The following is a 19,547-nucleotide window of genomic DNA, read 5'->3' on the forward strand; positions in this document are numbered from 1 at the left end:
ACATCGCTAAATTTAAAGCGGTTCACACCTCAGTCGGGAAGAAGCGCCCCAGCCTTCTATTTTTTCTCAAAAACCCCACAAGCCTCCTTGTCAGCCCTCAAATCAAAGAATCAAGACCCTCTGATTTAGATTCACGCTGTCTGTGTAGATCTTTTCTCTTTTTTTTTTTCCACACACACACCACAAACAGCCCAGTTGCTATATGCTGACAGGGGCTATGGCACTCAAGGTTCCTGCCACCGCAGGAGCCGAGGCACAAAGCTGACTTTTCCAAAGTACGGCTGGGGAGAGACCTACACAGGTGAAACTCCCCAGGGGAAAAAGGGAGCCCCACCGGACACGCTTCCCCGAAGCACCAAAGTTCTAAGTACAGGGTACTAAGGCAAAGAATTCTAATCCTACCAGACCAGACTGACTGCTCAGGCTGCACGTCTACCCTCTGCTGGAGACTGAGATTTACTGGCTGCTTGGGGGTTGGCTGCTGGCTTATCCTAGTTTAAGTTTCAGTGTTCTCAGTCTCCCTCTGCTGGTAGGCGTGCATAACCCAAGCGTCTTGACCGGTCTGGAGGGTTGCTGAGGAAGTTTGGACTTTGCTCTAGTCAAGATCTCCGAGGTCCCCCTTAAAGGAATTACAGTATATGATATCAACAAAGATGTTCTGACACTTAGTATTTGACTTTCATGTACTAGACGTTTCAGTTTTGGCTTGTATTGCATACTTTGTGCCAGAATCAGCACACTACTGCCAGTTTTTTTTTTCGTTAGCACAATCTTTAAATTGATCACAGTATGCAAGAGTACTAACCGTTCCATCATCGCTGCTTTCTTCTGTACTTAGACTTTGCAATACTTCCGATTCTGTATTCTTCTGCTCTAGCATTATTCTTTCACCCAGGTTAGTCTCTATATTACAGCCCTGTACTTGTGTTTCTGGCATAGAGATGTTCTCTAGTTCACTGTGTTTTACATTAACTTGACGAACGTGGACCAACTCTGCAGTCTCCCTCTCCATGACTGATATTTCATCTTTAGCATCTTCAGCCTGGTTTACTTGCAATTGTTCTGGTACATCTACATTTTCCTGCAATAATTCTATTTCTTTTTGATTTTCTATTTCATTTGAAACATGCGACTGGTTTTCCAAATCTTCAACTTTGATTTCAAAGCTCTTCGTTTCAGATTTCTGTTCTGACGCTTGTATTTGCTGCTGTAAACAAACATTTTTTTCTTCTACAGCTTTCCTTTTCTCCACTTCATTAGCTTTTTCTTTGGCTAGCAGTTGCAATTGGTTTTCCAACTCTTCAACTTTCATCTTTAAATAGTTATTCTTTGGTGGGGCTGCTTCCTGATATGGAACACTAAATGGAAAGTGACAATTAGCAACACAAAGGCAACACTTCATGAAATCTGCTCTTTAAAATATATTCCATACTATTTTCATTTTTAAAAAAATGCTCAATTCCAATTACTGCTACCATAAACAAGATGGATAGAGCAGCCAACCATGAAAACTATATGCCTGCATCAGAATGGGAGCAATTAGGGATATGAAAAAGAGGCTCAGATATAACAAGTTATAATTGATCTTATACTTTCAGTGGCTAAGTTTTATGCTGGTGGTAACAAAAATAGCTATGCATCTGAATGATTACTCAAATAACTTCAAAGAATACCATTATAAATGCATCTTAAATTTGACACGTAGTATTGCAATTTGGTGCTCAGTCTCTTCAAACATGTGTATTCATATAAATCACAGTAAGTTTCTACATTTATCCATTGGTTACAAGTCACTGGGAAAATTCAAGTTAAATTTTGTTTTTTTTATAAAGTATTACACACTGATGTAATCCATCTAGACTGCATAGATAATGCGGGATATAAATTTGATAAAATGTGTGAATTTTTAAAATACTTTTTATTGAAAAGGTTTTAACAGGCAGCACATCCAACATATTTCAGCATAACCCACAATAAGTAAAAAAATAATTCAAATGTTTGCAGAGTGCAACAGCAAGAAGAGGGGCCAAGCTATATTTATGTACACGACTGACGAACACAACCTGCTGCTCCCGAACTTTCCAATATTTGTCCCAAACCTTTCCTCTGAAAAGTATATTACTATTTCAATCATTTTAGAACATGATCACTTTGCGTATTTAACAGAAAAATTAATATTCTGGAGAAAAATTCTTGTCAAATACAGTACAGTCTCGATTATCCGATGTAAATGGGAATGACCTGTTCTTGGATAAGTTGGAACACACTGCATAAACCCCACAAACAATGCATAAAGGCATAGAATTCTCAATTTTCAAATACTGTTCTAAAACAAAGTTTTTTTAATAGAAATAACTGCGGGGGGGGTCCCCCTCACATGCCAGGACACCAACTGGACACCCTAGGGGTCAGTGCGGTGGACTTCAGAAAATGCTCCCACATGCATACAGTGGGGGAAATAAGTATTTGATCCCTTGCTGATTTTGTAAGTTTGCCCACTGACAAAGACATGAGCAGCCCATAATTGAAGGGTAGGTTATTGGTAACAGTGAGAGATAGCACATCACAAATTAAATCCGGAAAATCACATTGTGGAAAGTATATGAATTTATTTGCATTCTGCAGAGGGAAATAAGTATTTGATCCCCCACCAACCAGTAAGAGATCTGGCCCCTACAGACCAGGTAGATGCTCCAAATCAACTCGTTACCTGCATGACAGACAGCTGTCGGCAATGGTCACCTGTATGAAAGACACCTGTCCACAGACTCAGTGAATCAGTCAGACTCTAACCTCTACAAAATGGCCAAGAGCAAGGAGCTGTCTAAGGATGTCAGGGACAAGATCATACACCTGCACAAGGCTGGAATGGGCTACAAAACCATCAGTAAGACGCTGGGCGAGAAGGAGACAACTGTTGGTGCCATAGTAAGAAAATGGAAGAAGTACAAAATGACTGTCAATCGACAAAGATCTGGGGCTCCACGCAAAATCTCACCTCGTGGGGTATCCTTGATCATGAGGAAGGTTAGAAATCAGCCTACAACTACAAGGGGGGAACTTGTCAATGATCTCAAGGCAGCTGGGACCACTGTCACCACGAAAACCATTGGTAACACATTACGACATAACGGATTGCAATCCTGCAGTGCCCGCAAGGTCCCCCTGCTCCGGAAGGCACATGTGACGGCCCGTCTGAAGTTTGCCAGTGAACACCTGGATGATGCCGAGAGTGATTGGGAGAAGGTGCTGTGGTCAGATGAGACAAAAATTGAGCTCTTTGGCATGAACTCAACTCGCCGTGTTTGGAGGAAGAGAAATGCTGCCTATGACCCAAAGAACACCGTCCCCACTGTCAAGCATGGAGGTGGAAATGTTATGTTTTGGGGGTGTTTCTCTGCTAAGGGCACAGGACTACTTCACCGCATCAATGGGAGAATGGATGGGGCCATGTACCGTACAATTCTGAGTGACAACCTCCTTCCCTCCGCCAGGGCCTTAAAAATGGGTCATGGCTGGGTCTTCCAGCACGACAATGACCCAAAACATACAGCCAAGGCAACAAAGGAGTGGCTCAGGAAGAAGCACATTAGGGTCATGGAGTGGCCTAGCCAGTCACCAGACCTTAATCCCATTGAAAACTTATGGAGGGAGCTGAAGCTGCGAGTTGCCAAGCGACAGCCCAGAACTCTTAATGATTTAGAGATGATCTGCAAAGAGGAGTGGACCAAAATTCCTCCTGACATGTGTGCAAACCTCATCATCAACTACAGAAGACGTCTGACCGCTGTGCTTGCCAACAAGGGTTTTGCCACCAAGTATTAGGTCTTGTTTGCCAGAGGGATCAAATACTTATTTCCCTCTGCAGAATGCAAATAAATTCATATACTTTCCACAATGTGATTTTCCGGATTTAATTTGTGATGTGCTATCTCTCACTGTTACCAATAACCTACCCTTCAATTATGGGCTGCTCATGTCTTTGTCAGTGGGCAAACTTACAAAATCAGCAAGGGATCAAATACTTATTTCCCCCACTGTAGCTCCCTTACTTTGGGTGCTGAGCCCCCCAACCCCCCCCCCCCAAAAAAAAAAACACTACTACCCACAAATGGACACTATCGTAGCTCTTAGGGGTGAAGGGAGCAACTACATATGGGTACAGTGTTACAGGTAGGGGGGGGATGGGCATGGGTGCGCCTGCCTTAAGTGCACTGCGGTACCAACTAACAGTGTTCCAGGGACCTGCATACACGCAGGCCTCTAGGACTTGTTGCTGCTGTATAACCTTGGCACACCAGCTGACACCTGAAGACTAATCTCTTTGAAAAAGTCATTTATTTGATTAAGCACGTTTACTCACAATTAACTGCAGATCAGAGGTTGTGCCCCACTGGCAAAGAGTCTCCCTGGTACTGAGATTAGCAGTAGGTCAGACCTGGCAGAATGGTGTACAACGCCCTCTTTCAGCAACATTCAAGGTAAAAACTAAGTTCTCTAACGTGGGTAACAACATGAAAGGGATCTCAAACTGGCTTACAAAAATTGGCCACTACCTTATGGACTACCAGAAACAAAACAGGGCACACTCTGACCCAGTTAGCAGGGGGAAAAGCACCATGGGAGTAGAGCCCACTACCCTACACTCACCACAATGCATTGCTGATGTGACTCTGCAGTGCACCTAACAGAAAAGGTGTCACACTCACCTGAGAGTCACATCACAACCAGGGAAAGGCTGTCAAAGGATAGAACACATTCTGCTGTCATGGAGGTGGGTACGGCATTTGAGGCTGGCATTCAGGCTGCCAAGTAAACCCGGCGAAATACTGCTTAACGCCGCTTTTTATTGTTCCATTATCGGCGAAAGCCGGCCATCTGGTAGCCACGCCCATGCCTGCCCATGTCCTGCCTTCGCTAAGCTACCGAACGCCCCCTTGAACTTTCGCCAGCGATGCTGTCAAAAATGCCACTTTCGATTATACCGATTTCGGCGTTTTTAAGAAATTGCCGGCCATCTCCCAATTTATGTCGGGAAATGGCCGGCGATCACTTTCAAAAATAAGCTTGTTAATCTCCCATTTACTTTTTTTTGCCCAATTTATAAAAATTCTTTTGTACTTCTTTATACAACCTGCACAGTGCTCGACAAGCATAATTTGGAATCATTCTGTCTGATCTTTAAATACTCTTGGGCTACTTCAGCTATCATAATCTATCTTGTGTAACCTGCACAGAGAGGCTTATACAACTTGCTGACCTGAACATGTATACCCTGGAGGAAAGGAGAAACATGGGTGATATGATACAGACGTTCAAATATTTGAAAGGTATTAATCCGCAAGCTAACCTTTTCCGGAAATGGGAAGGTGGTAGAACTAGAGGATATGAACTGAGGGGAATTTACCTGTCTATGTTTAGCGCGTTTCCAACGCTTGGGGCAAATTCCAACATCAAAATTACAACATTCACAAAAAATTTTCAGTTCGTGGCACTCTCAAAATGGCGAAAATGGCAAAATTCGCCATTTTGAGAGTGCTACGAACGGAAAGTTTTTCTTGTGAATGTTGCAATTTTGATGTTGCAATTTCGCCTCTCCAGCCCAACCCAGCAGCTCTCCCTCTTCCCATCCCTTCCAGCATCTGGCTCATCTGCCTGCTCTCTTTCCCGCTATGGGTTCAAGTATTTGACCTCTTCCTTCATCCCCTTAGTCCAGTATTTCTTTCTTTTCCCTCTAGCAACCCCTTCCTCCCATGGGTCCAGCAAGCAACGCTCCCCTTTCCCTCCAGTCTCCCTCCTCCTCCTCCCATGAGTGCAGCCAGCACCTGTTCTTTCCCTCCAGCCCTCCTCCTCCTCTTCCCATGGGTGCAGCCAGCACCTCTTCTTTCTCTCATGAGTCCAGCCAGCACTTTTCTCCCTTCCTGTCCTCCTCCCCATGAGTCTGTCACTTACATTTTACTGGAGCCTGCACTGATTCACACAAGAATTCCCTTCAGTAACCTGTAGCAGGTAATCTCCGAGGACAGCAGGCTCAGTATTCTTACGTATGGGTCATCATCCGTGACGACCCAGGAGTAAGGAACTTTGAAAAACAAAAAGAAGTCTTAAGAACGCGCCGTCACGCGGGCTGAACGCACTGAGCATGTGCGAACGGCTTCCCGCCCGCGACGCGAGCGTGACCTAACTAGTTAGTAAAAAGCAAAGGAGAGAATTGTAACAACTCCAATAGGGAGGAGGGAGGGTTGTAAGAATACTGAGCCTGCTGTCCTTGGAGAATACCTGCTACAGGTATGTATCTTCATTTTCTCCGAGGATAAGCAGGCTCAGTATTCTTACGTTTGGGGTATCCCTAGCCCCCAGGCTCACTCAAAAAAATAAACATTGGTCAATAGGGCCTCGTAACAGCGAGGACATAACATAGATTGACCTGAAAAAAAAAACACAACTAAGTGAGAGTGCAGCCTGGAACAAAACAGAAATGGGCCTAGGAGGGTGGAGTTGGATTCTAAACCCCAAACAGATTCTGCAGCACCGACTGCCCATGTCGCGTCGGGTATCCTGTTGACGGCAGTAGTAAGATGTGAATGTGTGGACTGATGACTACGTTGCAGCCTTGCAAATCTCTTCAATAGAGGCTGACTTCAAGTGAGCCACTGACGCAGCCATGGCTCTAACATTATGAGCCCTGACATGGCCCTCCAGAGTCAGCCCAGCTTGGGCCTAAATGAAGGAAATGCAATATGCTAGCCAATTAGAGATGGTGTGTTTTCCGAAGGCAACTCCGCTCCTGTTGGGATTAAAAGAAACAAAAAGCTGGGCGGACTGACGATAGGGCTTTGTCCGCTCCATGTACAAAGCCAAAGCCCTCTTACAGTCCAAGGTGTGCAACTTGTCCTCACCAGGGTGCTTATGTGGACAGGGAAAAAATGTTGGCAAGACAATTGACTGGTTCAGATAGAACTCCAACACCACCTTCGGCAAGGGAGAGTAGTCCTCAGCACTCATCGTATTATGATGAAACTTGATATAAGGAGCATGTACTACCAGGGCTTGGAGCTCACTGATCCTACGAGCTGAAGTAACGGTCACCAAGAAAATGACCTTCCAGGTCAAGTACTTCAGATGGCAGGAGTTCAGAGGCTCAAAAGGAGCTCTCATCAGCTGGGTGAGAAGGACACTGAGATCCCATGACACTGGTGGAGGTTTGACAGGGGGCTTTGACAAAAGCAAACCTCTGATGAAGCGAACTAAAGGCTGTCCAGAGATAGGCTGACCTTCTACACGTTGATGATAAGCACTAATCGCACTAAGATGAACCCTTACTGAGTTTGTCTTGAGACCAGACTCTGATAAGTGTAGAAGGTATTCAAGCAGGGCCTGTGTAGGACAAGAGAAAGGATCTAGGGTCTTGCTGTCACACCAGTCGGCAAATCTCCATTTGAAAAAAAATAACACTTTTTCGTGGCATCTTTCCTGTAAGCAAGCAAGATTTGGGAGACACCCTCCGAAAGGCCTAAAGAGGCAACTTCTAAGTTCTCAACATCCAGGCCAAGAGAGCCAGAGACTGGAGGTTGGGATGTAGAAGCGACCCCTCAATCTGGGAGATGAGGGTCGGAAAACAGTCCAGTCTCCATGGTTCTTCGGAGGACAACTCCAGAAGAAGAAGAGGGAACCAGATCTGACGGGGCCAAAAAGGTGCAATCAGAATCATGGTTCCGCAATCTTGTCTGAGTTTCAGCAGAGTCTTCCCTACTAGAGGTATGGGAGGATACGCATAGAGAAGGCCTGTCCCCCAGTGTAGGAGAAAGGCATCGGACGCTAATCTGCCGTGGGCCTGAAGTCTGGAACAGAACTGAGGGACTTTGTGATTTGTGTGAGTGGCAAAAAGATCCACCGAGGGGGTGCCCCACGCTCAGAAGATCTTGCGTACAACATCCATGTTGAGGGATCACTCGTGAGGTTGCATGATCCTGCTCAACCTGTCGGCCAGACTGTTGTTTACACCTGCCAGATATGTGGCCTGGAAAAACATACCGTGATAGTGGGTCCAAAGCCACATCCTGACAGCTTCCTGATAGAGGGCGAGATCCGGTGCTCCCCTGCTTGTTGGTGTAATACATAGCAACCTGATTCTGTCTGTCTGAATTTGGATGATCTGGTTAGACAGCCGATCTCTGAAAGCCTTGAGAGCGTTCCAGATCGCTCGCAGTTCCAGGAGGCTGATCTGAAGACCCTTTTCCTGAAAGGACCAGACTCCCTGAGTGTGAAGTCCATTTACATGAGCTCCTCACCCCAGGAGGGATGCATCCGTCGTCAGCACTTTTTGTGGCTAAGGAATTTGGAATGCACGTCCCAAGGTCAAATTGGATTGAATGGTCCACCACTGGAGGGAACTGCAAAAGTCGGTGGAGAGATGATCACATCCTCTAGTTCCCCTGTGGCTTGGCACCACTGGGAAGCTAGGGTCCATTGTGCTGATCTCATATGAAGGCGTGCCATGACAGTCACATGAACTGTGGAGGCCATGTGCCCTAAAAGTCTAAACATCTGCTGAGCTGTGATCTGTTGAGACGCTCGAGCCAAGAGATTGTCTGCCCTTGCCTGGGGAAGATAAGCCCAAGACATCCGTGTGTCCAACAGTGATCCAATGAACTCCAATTTCGGCACTGGAACAAGATGGGACTTGGGATAATTTATTACAAACCCCAGTAGCTCCAGCAGTTGAACAGTCATCTGCATGGACCGTAGTGCCCCTGCCTCCGAGGTGCTCTTCACCAGCCAATCATCGAAATAAGGGAACACATGCACTCTCAGTCTGCGTAGCGATGCTGCGACAACTGCCAGGCACTTTGTGAAGACCCTGGGCGCAGATGTGAGGCCAAAGGGCAGTACCCGGTACTGAAAGTGCTGTGTTCCTAGCTGAAATCGAAGATACTTCCTGTGGGCTGGAAGTATTGAAAGGTGAGTATAGGCATCCTTTAAGTCCAGAAAGCATAGCCAATCGTTTTCCTGAATCATGGGAAGAAGGGTGCCCAGGGAAACCATCCTGAACTTTTCTCGGACTAGGAATTTGTTCAGGGCCCTTAGGTCTAGGATGGGACGCACCCTCCTGTTTTCTGTTGCACAAGGAAGTACCTGGAATAGAATCCCAGCCCTTCTTCCCCTGGTGAAACAGGTTCGACCGCATTGGCCTTTAGAAGGGTGCAGAGTTCCTCTACAAGTACCTGCTTGTGCTGAGAGCTCAAGGACTGAGCTCCCGGTGGGCAATTTGGAGGTTTTGAGACCAGATTGAGAGTGTATCCTAACCGGACTAGTTGATGAACTTACCTGTCGGAGGTTATAAGAGGCCACCTTGGTGAAAAAATATCAACCTCCCCCCGACAGGCAAGTCACCTGGTACGGACACGGTTTCGGAGGCTATGCTGCACTGGAGCCAGTCAAAAGCCCATCCCTTGCTTTTGCTGGGGAGCCCTAGGGTCCTTGGGCGCATGGTGTTGACAGGAATGCACATGCTGGGGCTGAGCCTGAATCGGCTGTCGAAAAGGAGTGTACTTATGCCTGTTATAGGAATAGGGGGGCACTCCTCTTCCCTCCAAAAAAACCTCCTGAAAGAGGAGGCAGTAGCAGAAGACATCCGGCGGGAGAGAGAACCCATGGCGTCATGATGCTTTTTGATCTGATCGACCATATCCTCTACTTTTTCTCCAAAAAGATTATCCCCCCGGCAAGGAACATCCGCCATTTGCTGCTGGGTCTTCTGATCCAGGTCAGAGACACGCAGCCATGAGAGTCTTCGCATCACTATACCTTGAGCAGCTACTCGGGATGCCACATCAAAAGTGTTGTAAGACCTCCTGGCCAGGAATTTGCAGCTAGCCTTCTGCTGCCTGACCACCTGGTGAAAAGGTTTAGCAAGCTCTGGAGGAAGTGCTTCAACTAGACAGTTGCCTCACCGAGTTCTGCAAGTGAATGCTCGTGTAGAGCTGGTACGTCTGGATCTTGGCGGCGAGCATAGCGGCCTGATACATACGTCTCCCAAAAGAATCCAAGGTCCTAGACTCTCTGTCTGGGGGCACTGAGGCATAGTCTCTAGTACTCTTTGCTCTTCTGAGAGCAGAGTCCACCACCATGGAATCGTGAGGAACTTGGACCTTCACCATTACAGGCTCTCCATGGACTCTGTACTGGGACTCTGACTTTTTGGGGACAACTGGATTAGATAGAGGGCACGACCAATTTCGCATAAGCACTTCCCTGAGTGTATTATGCAAGGGCATCTCGGCCCTGGGCTCATCCACAACCTCCATAGGGAATGGAATGTCCTTAGACATTTCCCTAACAAAAGATGAAAAAGAGAGACTCTCAGGAGACATTCTACTCTCAATTGGCAGAGTAGGATCAGAAGGAACCCCACATGACTCTTATATCTGGGGTCCTCCTCCATACCCCATGAGCGCTCCTCATCGGTGTTGGCCAAAAGCTCCCTAAGAGCAGCCAGAACCCGAGCCTGTCTCGACATCGAGGATCGACGACCTCGTGGTGGTGGTGGTGGGGGGTTGTCGAGAAGTCGACCCCTGCCTAGACTCCGGCAAAGCTTCCTCCACCGGCGTCGAGGGGGAATCGACCCGGGTGGCGGCCGATGTTGGTACCGCAAGCGCCACCGAAGATGGAGACCTCCGCACAGTCGAAGGCCCAGAAAGCACCTCTGCAGTCGGTACAGACTGCGCAAGCACCCCCGACACCGAGGCAGACTGGCGCAGCAACCTTTCCAGGAGCTCTGGAAGAAGGGCCCAGGTGTGCTCGTCGAGAGCTTCCATCGGAAAAGGCTGGGGAACCGGTGCAGGAGTCAGTGCCACAATCTGCGGGGGCTCAAGAGCCGGTACGAGGCTGCCAGATAACCGCTGCATCGGCACCTCCTGTATGGAGGGTGAGCGGTCCTCCCGTCGTCGACGCTTCTCAGGTGCCGACTCCCGGTGCCAGAGCTCTTGGTACCGTGCCTGGAAGGAGATTGATGACGGTGCTTCTTTGCCTTCGCTTGACGCCTGTCATTGAGACTTCTTGGTACCGATGAGAATGTGGAATCCACTCGCCTCCTCGAGGCCGGGTCCGAAGAAGGTCAGTCCCAGGGGGCCTGCATAGCAGTAGGCCATCGAGTGGGTGGAGACCCACTCGATGCCTCGCTGCACTCTCTCGACAGCCATTACCTGCGCTCCCGGTGTCGCTGCTTCTCTTGATGCCCTCGGTACCGAGGTCGATGTCGAAGGACCGGCCTGCTCAGAAAAATGATTTTCACGCTGAGCCTCTCGAGCCACTTGGGTCCGCTTTTTCATCAACTTACACAGCTTACAAGAAGCTGGGAGATGGTCGGGCCCAAGACACTGAAGATACCACGCGTGGAGGTTGGTGCTCGAGATGGTTCAGTTGCAGCGAGTAAAACGCTTGAAGCCGCTGGGAGTCTTCGATGACATGGGCGGGAAAATAGCAGCCGCAAAATTAAAAGGCTCAATGGTGCCAATAAATAAGGGCCACAAAAGAGGGAAAAAGACCCGGCCGAGCAGCCTAAAGGTCGGCCACGACGAAAACTAAAGGAAACTTTTACTGAAAGTAAAACTAAGGAAGAAATAAGAAGAAAAAATAGCGACAAATGCTGAAAATCTATCTCCTGAACAAAAAACCTGGACAGCAGGGAAAACCTGACTGTTCAGAAACGCGGAGAAGAAAAAACTAGTTAGGGCACGCTCGCGTTGCAGGCGGGAAGCCGTTCGCACATGCTCAGTGCGTTCTGCCCGCGCGACGGCACATTCTGGAGACTTTTTTGTTTTTCAAAGTTCCGGACGACGACCCATATGTAAGAATACTGAGCCTGCTTGTCCTCGGAGAATCTTAACTTTGATATAGGATACTGAGATGCTGATTGCAGAACCAGTCCCATATAAAGGAAGTGATGAGTTTTGAGCTATTTTTTTCTGCCTTCATCTGCTGTCAGGGGGACATAACCCATTATTATGGACTGGTCTGCCAGACTCTAGTAAAGGAAATTAACAGTACATTCTCCTTTTCAACCCTTTCTGAATAATTTATTTTCAACATTCCAAGTCAGCAAGAATAACTGAATAAAACCTATCTAGTAAACTTGCCTCCATTAAAAAAAATGCATAGTCAATTATATCATGTTCATATAAAAAGTGAAGCAATTCTTAAAGCACAGTATTACATTGGACTAGCTGCTTTAGTCCAGTCAGAAATACACATGGATCCCCACAATTATGCAAGTTCTTAAGTCTCTATTTTGGTTTTGACTGTACCTTTCTTGCACCTGCCCCTCAAATGTAAAATCTTCAACTCTGGGAGGAAGCATATCAGATTTTGCCCTTCGGAAAACCAGAGCAGCTGGATTCCATTCTGGCTCTGAGCAAAATTCATCAGTCATGGAACGGAAAGTGTCATCAATGTCCAAACATTCAGTGCCAATAGCTGAAAAAAGTTTAGAACAAATTTATCATTTGTCAGAATAAAAAGCCTTTGGTATTTCACATGACTGGAGAAACCAAACCACAGAAGTGGAAGGAACAACAATGTCCCACAAAAAGTCACAGGAACAGAAGAGTGGGAACAGAATCATGCTCTTAAAAAACAGACCAAAGATGTTTAAACGTAGATATAAAATTTATTAAATGATGACTCAACCCAGTACCATGTTTTGGAACTGAAAGTGCCTTCTTCAGGAGTCTTGGTAAATGAGTCTGACAATCTTAATTAATAATGTCTCCAGAAATAGACCTTTAAAGAAATGCTGTGGTCTTTAAAAAGACCTTTGTTGGGTGTAGAGAAAAATATCGCTAATGGTATCGCTTCTAGGCACCACTGGTGAGATAACTACTCACAAGATAATGGGATAGATGGCAAACGTGTCTTCAGAGATTTGGTAGAGGTGACCAGTTTTATTCTTAACACAAGTAGGTAAGACAGCCATACATAAGACTCCTTGGCTAAGGGTTGCTTCAAAAGGAAAAAAAGATATTTAAACGAAAAATTTGTTCTAGTTAGGGAAATCCTACCAACTCCCCTTTTATTGAGATTTGAGTTTAAACAAGAGGAAAAAAAACAACCAAAAATGATAAAAGGTACTCCAGACAGTGAATATCAAAACTCCTGTAAAGACTATGTGCTCTCAATGTGAAGACTGCCCATGTGAGCTACCCACATTGTTCTGACCACAGGTGCTCCCCAATTTAGTAAGAAGCAATCTGGAAAGGCAAACCCAGCTTCAGACTAGAATGGGTCATTTAATTATTGTAAACTGCTGAGATGGCATCAAAGAACATGAAAGAGCTAACAATACAGTCCAAGCTACTCAGCATTACAGATGTGCTTCTGGAATCCCCATCACTTTATTCCACTGGAGTATTAGGTTTGACTTAGCTTGTCTCATGGGATTAACTTGCAAAGTGATGTTAGATTTTGAATGTTCTCCCAACTGATGCCACTATGCTTTAGTCCATAATCTCTCCTCACCAGCAAGGCTGGTTATAAAATAAATAAAGTACTCACCACCACCACACCTTTCTGCGTAACAGCACAGTAACTTGGGAGCTACAGTACAATGTGTTACACTGCCACTGCAACATCATACAGCAACACAGCTTATCAGAAAAAGGTACTCACAATCATCCATTTCTGTTAATAGTGGAAGATCTGTGATCTTGGCTTTTTTGCTAAATGTAGAAGTCATATTTGGTGCAATTGTGAAGTCAGATACAGTTTCAGAACGTAAGCTGCCATGTAGTTTGCCAGGGGCCCAAGTAACTCTTCTTTTTCTTTTGTTCTAAAATTACACACAAAATAAAATTATGAGGAACACACACTAAAGAATATTACCATTTAAAAGAAACCTAGAACAGTAATGGCACAAATCCAAAATTTTGATACAGCACACGTCAAAGACTTTTATACAATGATGTCCTGAATTGGGATTAATATTTTGGCAAGTATATCCACCAGAGGAAGGGGAAATACTGCTCCACAACACTACTTCTGCTGAGCCCTAGGATCCAATCCTGTCTGCAGCTGTTTTCTTTCAGTTCTAGCTGCAACTAGAGGCCTTTTCACTTCCCAACTTGCCTGTTGGCATCGCCCACTCCCTGCTATCACAGAGTGTCTTAAACCACCTCTGTGAAGAGGAAAAGGATGCTGCTCTATCACACAGGGCATCCCCTTAGATATGCCACCCCAGTATAACACAGGAATTGGGGGGGGGGGGGGGGGGGGGGAGTATTTTTACAGTGGTAAAGCTGACAATTCCTTTATTTTTTTATCCTAACAAATGTACATTCTGTTTATGGTAAAGTAAAGTAACTGAGAAGGAAGGTTGTTTTGCATTTGTGAAGTGAACCCCCATCCCTCCTCTAGTGAAAAAGTAGATGGGTAAGTCTGCATTATAACTACATTACGAATTACATAATTTGCACATTTACTCTACTAGGTACATCTATGCCAGGACCAACCCTTTGGTGAGCCCTTGGCAAACAAGTGCATTGCCCCCCCCCCCCCCTCCCAATCATAATGCAAATACATTTTAAAGCTCTCAAAACACAGCCCTGTGAAATTCTCAATGTAGATGAAAACCAGCAGAGGAGGCAGCAGCAGCAGCAGCAGGTAAACACTGCTCACCAACTCCTCCTACCAGTTAGAGCAGTGGTTCCCAAGTCTGGTCCTAGAGTACCCCTTGTCAGTCAGGTTTTCAGGATATCCACAATGAATATGCATGAAAGATTTACATATAATGGAGGCAGTGTCTGCAAATCAAGTTCATGCATAATCATTATAGATATCCTGAAAAACCTAACTGGCAAGGGGTAATCCAGGACTGGACTTAGGAAACAATAATTAGAGGACAAAGCGAATGCTACATACCTGTAGAAGGTATTCTCCGAGGACAGCAGGCTGATTGTTCTCACTGATGGGTGACGTCCTCGGCAGCCCCTCCAATCGGAATCTTCCTAGCAAAGTCCTTTGCTAGCTCTCGCGCGCATGCGCGGCCGTCTTCCCGCCCGAAACCGGCTCGTGCCGGCCAGTCTCATATGTAGCAAGACAAAGACTAGGGAAGACACAACTCCAAAGGGGAGGCGGGCGGGTTTGTGCTGTCCTCGGAGAATACCTTCTACAGGTATGTAGCATTCGCTTTCTCCGAGGACAAGCAGGCTGCTTGTTCTCACTGATGGGGTATCCCTAGCCCCCAGGCTCACTCAAAACAACAACCATGGTCAATTGGGCCTCGCAACGGCGAGGACATAACTGAGATTGACCTAAAAAATTTACCAACTAACTGAGAGTGCAGCCTGGAACAGAACAAACAGGGCCCTCGGGGGGTGGAGTTGGATCCTAAAGCCCAAACAGGTTCTGAAGAACTGACTGCCCGAACCGACTGTCGCGTCGGGTATCCTGCTGCAGGCAGTAATGAGATGTGAATGTGTGGACAGATGACCACGTCGCAGCTTTGCAAATTTCTTCAATGGAGGCTGACTTCAAGTGGGCTACCGACGCAGCCATGGCTCTGACATTATGAGCCGTGACATGACCCTCAAGAGCCAGCCCCGCCTGGGCGTAAGTGAAGGAAATGCAATCTGCTAGCCAATTGGATATGGTGCGTTTCCCTACAGCCACTCCCCTCCTATTGGGGTCAAAAGAAACAAACAATTGGGCGGACTGTCTGTGGGGCTGTGTCCGCTCCAGGTAGAAGGCCAATGCTCTCTTGCAGTCCAATGTGTGCAGCTGACGTTCAGCAGGGCAGGAATGAGGACGGGGAAAGAATGTTGGCAAGACAATTGACTGGTTCAGATGGAACTCCGACACGACCTTTGGCAAGAACTTAGGGTGAGTGCGGAGGACTACTCTGTTATGATGAAATTTGGTGTAAGGGGCCTGGGCTACCAGGGCCTGAAGCTCACTGACTCTACGAGCTGAAGTAACTGCCACCAAGAAAATGACCTTCCAGGTCAAGTACCTCAGATGGCATGAATTCAGTGGCTCAAAAGGAGGTTTCATCAGCTGGGTGAGAACGACATTGAGATCCCATGACACTGTAGGAGGCTTGACAGGGGGCTTTGACAAAAGCAAACCTCTCATGAAGCGAACAACTAAAGGCTGTCCTGAGATCCGCTTACCTTCCACATGGTAATGGTATGCACTGATTGCGCTAAGGTGAACTCTTACAGAGTTGGTCTTGAGACCAGACTCAGACAAGTGCAGAAGGTATTCAAGCAGGGTCTGTGTAGGACAAGAGCGAGGAGCTAGGGCCTTGCTGTCACACCAGAAGGCAAACCTCCTCCACAGAAAGAAGTAACTCCTCTTAGTGGAATCTTTCCTGGAAGCAAGCAAGACGCGGGAGACACCCTCTGACAGACCCAAAGAGGCAAAGTCTACGCTCTCAACATCCAGGCCGTGAGAGCCAGGGACCGGAGGCTGGGATGCAGAAGAGCCCCTTCGTCCTGCGTGATGAGGGTCGGAAAACACTCCAATCTCCACGGTTCTTCGGAGGATAACTCCAGAAGAAGAGGGAACCAGATTTGACGCGGCCAAAAAGGAGCAATCAGAATCATGGTGCCTCGGTCTTGCTTGAGTTTCAACAAAGTCTTCCCCACCAGAGGAATGGGAGGATAAGCATACAGCAGGCCCTCCCCCCAATCCAGGAGGAAGGCATCCGATGCCAGTCTGCCGTGGGCCTGAAGCCTGGAACAGAACTGAGGGACTTTGTGGTTCACTCGAGATGCGAAGAGATCCACCAAGGGGGTGCCCCACGCTTGGAAGATCTGGCGCACCACTCTGGAGTTGAGCGACCACTCGTGAGGTTGCATAATCCTGCTCAGTCTGTCGGCCAGACTGTTGTTTACGCCTGCCAGATATGTGGCTTGGAGCACCATGCCGAGACGGCGAGCCCAGAGCCACATGCTGACGGCTTCCTGACACAGGGGGCGGGATCCGGTGCCCCCCTGCTTGTTGACATAGTACATGGCAACCTGGTTGTCTGTCTGAATTTGGATAATTTGATGGGACAGCCGATCTCTGAAAGCCTTCAGAGCGTTCCAGATCGCTCGTAACTCCAGGAGGTTGATCTGTAGACCGCGTTCCTGGAGGGACCAGCTTCCTTGGGTGTGAAGCCCATCGACATGAGCTCCCCATCCCAGGAGAGACGCATCCGTTGTCAGCACTTTTTGTGGCTGAGGAATTTGGAAAGGACGTCCCAGAGTCAAATTGGACCAGATTGTCCACCAATAGAGGGATTCGAGAAAACTCGTGGACAGGTGGATCACGTCTTCTAGACCCCCAGCAGCCTGATACCACTGGGAGGCTAGGGTCCATTGAGCAGATCTCATGTGAAGACGGGCCATGGGAGTCACATGAACTGTGGAGGCCATGTGGCCCAGCAATCTCAACATCTGCCGAGCTGTGATCTGCTGGGACGCTCGCACCCGCGAGACGAGGGACAACAAGTTGTTGGCCCTCGCCTCTGGGAGATAGGCGCGAGCCGTCCGAGAATCCAGCAGAGCTCCTATGAATTCGAGTTTCTGCACTGGGAGAAGATGGGACTTTGGATAATTTATCACAAACCCCAGTAGCTTCAGGAGGCGAATAGTCATCTGCATGGACTGCAGGGCTCCTGCCTCGGATGTGTTCTTCACCAGCCAATCGTCGAGATATGGGAACACATGCACCCCCAGCCTGCGAAGTGCCGCTGCTACTACAGCTAGGCACTTTGTGAACACCCTGGGCGCAGAGGCGAGCCCAAAGGGTAGCACACAGTACTGGAAGTGGCGTGTGCCCAACTGAAATCGCAGATACTGTCTGTGAGCTGGCAGTATCGGGATGTGTGTGTAGGCATCCTTCAAGTCCAGAGAGCATAGCCAATCGTTTTGCTGAATCATGGGGAGAAGGGTGCCCAGGGAAAGCATCCTGAACTTTTCTTTTACGAGATATTTGTTCAGGGCCCTTAGGTCTAGGATGGGACGCATCCCCCCTGTTTTCTTTTCCACAAGGAAGTACCTGGAATAGAATCCCAGCCCTTCTTGCCCGGATGGCACGGGCTCGACCGCATTGGCGCTGAGAAGGGCGGAGAGTTCCTCTGCAAGTACCTGCTTATGCTGGAAGCTGTAAGACTGAGCTCCCGGTGGACAATTTGGAGGTTTGGAGGCCAAATTGAGGGTGTATCCTTGCTGGACTATTTGCAGAACCCACTGATCGGAGGTTATGAGAGGCCACCTTTGGTGAAAAGCTTTCAACCTCCCTCCGACTGGCAGGTCGCCCGGCACTGACACTTGGATGTCGGCTATGCTCTGCTGGAGCCAGTCAAAAGCTCGCCCCTTGCTTTTGCTGGGGAGCCGCGGGGCCTTGCTGAGTCGCACGCTGCTGACGAGAGCGAGCGCGCTGGGGCTTAGCCTGGGCCGCAGGCTGTCGGGAAGGAGGATTGTACCTACGCTTACCAGAAGTATAGGGAACAGTCTTCCTTCCCCCGAAAAATCTTCTACCTGTAGAGGTAGAAGCTGAAGGCTGCCGGCGGGAGAACTTGTCGAATGCGGTGTCCCGCTGGTGGAGAGACTACCACCTGTTCGACTTTCTCTCCAAAAATATTGTCCGCACGGCAAGGCGAGTCCGCAATCCGCTGCTGGAGTCTATTCTCCAGGTCGGCGGCACGCAGCCATGAGAGCCTGCGCATCACCACACCTTGAGCAGCGGCCCTGGACGCAACATCAAAAGTGTCATACACTCCTCTGGCCAGGAATTTTCTGCACGCCTTCAGCTGCCTGACCACCTCCTGAAAAGGCTTGGCTTGCTCGGGGGGAAGAGCATCAACCAAGCCCGCCAACTGCCGCACATTATTCCGCATGTGTATGCTCGTGTAGAGCTGGTAAGACTGAATCTTGGCCACGAGCATAGAAGAATGGTAGGCCTTCCTCCCAAAGGAGTCTAAGGTTCTAGAGTCTTTGCCCGGGGGCGCCGAAGCATGCTCCCTAGAACTCTTAGCCTTCTTTAGGGCCAGATCCACAACTCCAGAGTCGTGAGGCAACTGGGTGCGCATCAGCTCTGGGTCCCCATGGATCCGGTACTGGGACTCGATCTTCTTGGGGATGTGGGGATTACTTAGTGGCTTGGTCCAGTTCGCAAGCAATGTCTTTTTCAGGACATGGTGCAAGGGAACAGTGGACGCTTCCTTAGGTGGAGAAGGATAGTCCAGGAGCTCAAACATTTCAGCCCTGGGCTCGTCCTCCACAACCACCGGGAAGGGGATGGCCGTAGACATCTCCCGGACAAAGGAAGCAAAAGACAGACTCTCGGGAGGAGAAAGCTGTCTCTCAGGAGAGGGAGTGGGATCAGAAGGAAGACCCTCAGACTCCTCGTCAGAGAAATATCTGGGGTCTTCTTCTTCTTCCCACGAGGCCTCACCCTCGGTGTCAGACACAAGTTCACGGACCTGCGTCTGCAACCGCGCCCGGCTCGACTCTGTGGAGCCACGTCCACGATGGGGGCGTCGAGAGGTAGACTCCCTCGCCCGC

At 48.1% G+C, this 19,547-nt stretch overlaps 1 protein-coding gene across 1 annotated transcript in view; it reads right to left on the reverse strand.

Annotated features, from left to right (window-relative positions):
* Positions 1-19,547, reverse strand: part of CENPE (centromere protein E) — a 466,760-nt gene that overhangs the window by 344,199 nt on the left and 103,014 nt on the right. Inside the window, 3 exon segments of the mRNA XM_030192156.1 lie at positions 983-1,358; positions 12,306-12,474; positions 13,666-13,825. Of these exon segments, the coding sequence (XP_030048016.1) occupies positions 983-1,358; positions 12,306-12,474; positions 13,666-13,825 (705 nt within the window).

This window comes from Microcaecilia unicolor, chromosome 2, assembly GCF_901765095.1.
Source record: "Microcaecilia unicolor chromosome 2, aMicUni1.1, whole genome shotgun sequence".
In the NCBI taxonomy this organism is placed as follows: Eukaryota; Metazoa; Chordata; class Amphibia; order Gymnophiona; family Siphonopidae; genus Microcaecilia; species Microcaecilia unicolor.